The 6,420-nt window shown below is 40.3% G+C and overlaps 1 protein-coding gene across 1 annotated transcript in view; it reads right to left on the bottom strand.

Annotated features, from left to right (window-relative positions):
• LOC112137652 (voltage-dependent T-type calcium channel subunit alpha-1I) overlaps positions 1-6,420 on the bottom strand; it is a 168,526-nt gene that overhangs the window by 20,941 nt on the left and 141,165 nt on the right. Inside the window, exons 29-31 of the mRNA XM_024260075.2 lie at positions 5,007-5,085; positions 3,297-3,418; positions 2,696-3,157 (exon numbers count right to left, since the gene is read on the bottom strand). Coding sequence (XP_024115843.2) covers positions 2,696-3,157; positions 3,297-3,418; positions 5,007-5,085 — 663 coding nt within the window. The remainder of the gene's footprint in view (positions 1-2,695; positions 3,158-3,296; positions 3,419-5,006; positions 5,086-6,420) is intronic.

The raw sequence follows: 6,420 nt of genomic DNA on the forward strand, positions 1-6,420 counted from the left end.
GAGTAGAAGTTTTATCTTAAAAGGCAAATCATATTAACGGAATAGAAAGCAATAATAGACTGACTATATGCACGCTACACTACCGTAACACATTGATTAATTCTACCTTCATGAAGCACAGAATGAATCTAATATATTAGTGTAACACATGATCACTTATCCCACTGTATAAAGAGCATGCTAAAAAGTCAACTCTTTGTAAATCATTAAATTAAATCAATTCTTGATCATCTATGTCGCTTCAAAACAATTCTGCCAGCATAAGACTGAGCGGCACTTCTACACAAACGCTCCGTTTCCACTGAGCGGTCCGATCCGGTACGGTACGGTAAGGAGTGGTACGGTAAGGTTCAATTCATTCTGGGGAGTGTTGCCACTCAGTTAAGGCTCGCTCCCACTGAGCGGTTGGTTTTTACAGCTAGCATGTTGTTTTAGTGCGACGACTAGAAAAGCTACAACAATAGAGGTCATCCATTTATTGCTTTACTTCTGGTACATCATGTATAACAGGAATTTACGTTGTTTTAAAGAAGATTATGGACAGCTGAGATAAATACCACCATTAGAAATATTAGTTTAAATTAGCGCTATATTGGCGCTTACTAATGTCGTCATTATTTTCAGCTAATAGTTACTGTGGCTCCGCCCCAACAGTTCCGTTCCACTTTTCAGTGGACCTACAACGGACGGGGCCCCAAGAGGTACAGTTCGGTATTGCTTAATGGGCCCATTTTACAATGGAAACACTCAAAACGCCGGACTGGACCGGACCGCTCAGTGGAAACCAGGCATTACTGTGCCCTCTTGCGGTTTCTGCTATTTATTTATTTATTTTGAAAATTACATATTAGTCACACCCCTGGCCAAACCATGCAAAAAAACTAGGGCTGTCAGATTTTTCGCGTTAAAAACGCATTAATCTGACACGTGCTTGACGCCGACAATTTTTTGGACGCATTAATCGCGGATTTTCCATAGACTGTATATAATGGGGGGACCTCATAGCTTGATAGGTCCATTATTTTTACAGTCAATGGGATTTTCTCATACGTGCCTTTCCATAGCGCGCGCGGGCGTCCAGCCCTTTAACTCACCGGCGGCTCTCCAACCTCCGAGCTGCGAGCTAAAACCGGCCGGCGCTAGGACCTGGAGAGCTCCTGCACCCTAACCCGGCTCCGGTTCGCGTCCAGTACCACGTCTGGTGGTACGGGCTCGTGTCCAGCGCTGCTTCCCGAGAGCTGCGGACCCCTTCCGAACAGCAAGCGCACCGGGGGACGTTTTAAATGTTCTGGAGGTTTAAGCGTGATCCAACCCCAGCATAGCGGTCTGTCTGCCGCACATTCATGGCGTGAGGCTGGACACGTCGTTGCATCGAGCTGCAGCCAGAGAACGCGGCGGCAGTAACAGACTGTCAAACTATCCACAGTCTACCCCGCTTTTCTCAGTCTTTAATGTTTTAAAAAACAAAAGTTCATTGAAAATGATAAATCTCTATTTCATTCATCACTGCAGTTCAGCAGAGGAGGAAAAGATTTGGTCCTGAAAAAAAATGAACATGAAAGTGTTATTGAAATTTCATTTTGGATGTTTTTTATTTTATTTTACTGAACGTTGATTGAAGTTTTGAATTTAAAATGCCCTTCACTTGCACTTGGGCTTTTGTTAGGCATTTTATGTTACTGCCTTTTATTGTTAAGAAAGTTTATCTTAATACAATGTTACAAAATAAAGTATTTCTGATGAAAACTATTAATTTTACCATTCTTGTTTTCATAATTGATGTAGAACTGCTAAATGCCACGAACCACACATTTTTTTCCTTAAAAAAAGGCCACATGTAAATTTGCGATTAATCGCGAGTTAACTCTGGACAAAATACGATTAATCGCGATTAAAAATTTTAATCGCCTGACAGCTCTAAAAAAAACACAACTTATACTCTGAATAATGCAAGATTGAACACACCCCAATTCTATTGATATCTGGTGGTCCCAAAAGTTTCTCTGAAAAGCTGAAATACGTTATACCCAAAAAATAAACATCTAAATGGCCAAGTGTATCCTAAGGGGCCTTTAGTACCCCACACTAACCCCCTATGAAGCCGCAGCGGTAGACAGGGCCCCCCGACACCCGCACAGTGTACCAGATAGCCAATATACAAAGGCCAGAAAGCTGGGAGGCGCAGGAGGACGGAGAGTGCAAGCTCCAGCCCACCCAGGACGATAGCATCCCTGCTGCGCCAGGGGGTCCACACCCAGGGATTGCCCTCACAGCCCCAGACAAGCAGCCCACCACCACCCAGGAGTTCTGGGCATCCCCCCACCCCAACCCCAGACATGAGCCAAGGTAACCCCAAAGGACACTTGCCCCACGCTCCGCCCAACTCCACCCTAGAGGAGGACGCCCAGAAGAGGTGGTGATGGTGGTGGTGGTGGGGGTGGTCCCTTAAGAGCTTAGTAAACATTAACAGCATTTCTTTACAAACATTTTGAAAGAGTGTTTGTACCTCTTAAAATCGCTTAAATATCAGTAATCTCAACCAGAATGTATCTATATATAAACCGCTCCAGATCATGAAACACATTGTTGTTTTTAAAAAAAAAAAATTAAGGCTTTAAAGTGCGCCTTAATACAATACTTTTAATTTTGGCTCAAAATTGGGCAGAATTACCAAGAACAAGTGGACTGGAGTTACCTGAGCGGGAGAGTAGTGCTGATATCGGTGCTGTGCGTGTCCATCGTGAGCAGCGCCGCCTCCTCTTCCCCCTTCGCCTCCATCTCGCAGTGCTACCACCCCACCCCCGCTCAGACCCAGGCCAGACCCTGCACTGATTCCTCCAGAGGCCGTGTTGCTCACACCTCCCCCGGTAGCAGCGGCACCTGTGGCCCCAGCGATGGCGCCGATGCCCCCCATCATGCAGCACAGTCCCCCCTGCGCCAGCTCCAGTTCAATTTCCGCATCCATCTCGGCATCCTCCTGCGCCTCTTTGTTGGAGTCGTCCAGATGCTTCATGAGCACGGCAACCACCACGTTTATCAGGACAAACTGAGCCGTGAGCACAAAGGACACAAAGTAGAGCGGAGAGATGAACTGCAGGCCGGCGTGGCAGCCGTAGTCACTGCCCGGACGATCAGGTGGGCACTCCCTGAGGGTGTCCTGATGGAGAGATGGAGAAAAGTAAAAATCAAGAACTTCAATGTATGGGTGGTGTTTGTTAATAAAGACCATCAATCAGATAAAGAAAACATAAAATAAAAGGTTGTTGCATTTAATTAATTCTGTCTGACAAAAATACCTTCATGATGCCATTCCAGTTGTCTCCTGTTGATACCTGGAAGAGTGTCAGGAAGGCCATTCCAAAGTTTTCAAAGGTGGCGTGCCGACTCATCCCCTCACAGGGGTAGTCAGCGTTACACACTGCATGAAAGATGGGTTTTTCGTGAGCATGACATATCATATTATTCAGTTCAAAGACCAAAATAGAACTCATCGTAGCAGAATGTTTTTACATTAATACAGAAATCACATCAAAACTATTTTAATACATTTTCCTTGTAGACCACGGGTCTGCAACCTTCAACACTTTAGTCGTCTGATGCATGAATTATGAACAATTTTATGACATATTCTTATATTTATAAAAGTATTAACACATTTTTTTTCATAAATGTTTTAATCCTTCTCAGAAACCAATGCAATAAGGAGAGAGAGAGATGACCACTGTAGTGACCACCACCCACCTGAGGGATAAGAGCCAATCGGGTCAATTTCTCACTGACAGTCACCCAGTTGGAGCCACAGTCTTATTTAAACATTTAAACCACATGTGTCAAAGTCAAGGCCCGGGGGCCGGATCCGGCCCTTCGGGCAATTATATCCGGCCCACAAGATCATTTTGTATTATTGTTATTTTATGAAGATCAAAATCTTTTGGGTTATTTACAGTGTAATTTTAATATAAAATTATGTAAAAGTAATGTAATTTGAGTGTTTTTATTTAGTTCATTTCTAACATATAATTTTGACAAGATATATTTTTACGGAGAGTTAAATATTGACAATCATTGAAGTTGATAAGCTGCCTGTTTTTATAGAAATATATGCTAAAAAGTTGCGTTTTTACAATTTCAAAATGTTGTTTTGTATTTTTCAATAAATGTTTATCTTGTTCAGCCCGCGACCTAAGGTGTGCTTTGATTGATTTAAAGCAATAAACATTTATTTGTAGTTATTCTATTTTTCAATATGATTAATATAGCTAAACTGCTTTTTTTCTTTTTGGCATAAACAAAACAAAAAATAGCCTTTTTTGCGAAATATGAAACAGATCATAGCTTTTTTCAGAGGTTCACGTGACTTCCTTTCAAAATAAAAGACATCCTGTGTCACTTACAATCATCTAAATGCAGAAAATGTTGAAGTAGGTAGTGTAATATCAGCAATGATTACATTTTTTTTTTTTTTATAAAAAGAGTTAATTTTACGGTTTGTGGTGCATCTCAGCCAGAATTGTGTACATCTGACAAACAAATATTTAATCAGAGCTAATTAGATGACTCATACTATATTTATTAAAAAATAAGTTTCTCCTAAAATTGTTTATTTGTTAAAAAAAAGACCTTAATTCTGGTTGTGGTTACTGACCTCACATGGTTTTCTGTGGTACAAACCTCACAAAAATAGGCCAAAATATTTTAATTTAACTTGTGATATGATATGTACTCTCCTTCAACTGTTTGTAAATTAGTTTAGTATTGAGTTATTTTACTTTTCTTTAACTGTCCTACTTGCTTGATTTTTACTTTACAGTTCCATTTAAAATGTGAGACCTTATTATTTTTCTTTAACCAAAGACCCTCTATGGAGGGAGTAAAAACAACACTTGCTCAGGAGATGCAAGTTGCTGACCCCTTCTCTAGACAAACTACAAAAACCACTTCTTCCGGTTTTGTTGCAGAGCAGAACCGTTATGATATGATATTAAAATAATTAAATGTACACCAACCAAGTTCTCCAAACAGCTCCACTCCCAGGGCAGCGTAGATGAAAAACAGCAGCATGAACAGCAGTCCTAAATTTCCAACCTGGTGCACAAAAACAAAAAAAAAAAAAACAAAAAGAAAAAAGTCAAGCATTTGGAAAATTCATTTGTCAGCCACACAGTGCAGAAAAGCGTTTTGATTTGATATTTTTCTTCTCGACATCATTTGGTGAAAAGATACAAATTATAATTTAAATGGCATACGGGAGTTTTTCATGTCGATTGCTCGTGCACTTTAGAAAAGCATGAAAAATGCATGAGTGTCAGAAACGGTGAGAGAGCAGGACCACACACTAATGAGACAAATCACTCTATTACAGACATTTTAGGAAGATCTTCACATGTCCGGAGTTCTGATGGCTGACAAAAAGTAATCAATTCCTGCAGGAATCAAAGTATTCACAAATACGCAATGTAAATGGAGCAGATCCTCCGGGGTGCGGTGACATGCACGAGCTCTGCACCCTCTGATCAATCTGTGCAGAAAAACTAGTGTGGCGCTGCTGAATCTGTTTCTGTTTATATCTTTTCTGCAGGAAATTAAACTGACAGTGGAACGGAGAAGAGGTAGAGCCAACGTTTGCTGACAGAGAAGGTAAAAAAAAGACAAAATGAAGATGGTTTAGACCAGGGAGGTTAGGAAATCTGGTGGAAACTTTCTTTTACTTTCCTGCTGTGTATGGTGACTTGTGCTGGTGAATTTCCAAAACTGGGATATGGCTCAAAGCAAATTTGTGACATGCAAAGCTCTGTGTGTTTGTATAGATCCCTCAGCTGGAGGGTGACAGCAAACATCTGGGCTGAGAGTTCTGGGATTCGCAGACTACATAATCCCATGGGAGAGTTAAAAGTGGTGAGTGGGCAGCTGATGCTGGTGGATATCAAAGTTGATTCAATTATTTAAATACATTTTAGTCATTTGAACTAAAGTAAAGTGAAACTAGTGATGAGGCTTGGTGCTGTTTTCAAACTGCCATCATATTTTGGTCAAACTTAAACTGTAAATTCACAAAAGCGGTTAGCAAACCTACTCAAACATTGCTAGTGCTGTCATGCAATTAATTTTTTTGTTCAATTAATTAATCATATCCCGTTATTAATTAATCTTATCTTAATCACAAATATTTTTAGCTTAATAATTGCTGTAAAAGCCTCATTTTGAGATATTTTCTTTAAATTCATGACATTGTTTCAGAGTAAAAGATCAAATTATGACTAGAAAAGATGCAATACCGACAATAATGTAGGTGTGAACGTTTTTTGCTGAATGTGGTCGCTGAAGATTTTTGCTGAAGTAATTTGTTGTAAATTGTTGAAAATTCTAAAGCTATTCGCATAATGGTAAAGTTGTTTAAGGGTTTGAACTTAAAAACCACAT

Source organism: Oryzias melastigma, linkage group LG1 (assembly GCF_002922805.2).
Source record: "Oryzias melastigma strain HK-1 linkage group LG1, ASM292280v2, whole genome shotgun sequence".
NCBI classification, from domain to species: domain Eukaryota; kingdom Metazoa; phylum Chordata; class Actinopteri; order Beloniformes; family Adrianichthyidae; genus Oryzias; species Oryzias melastigma.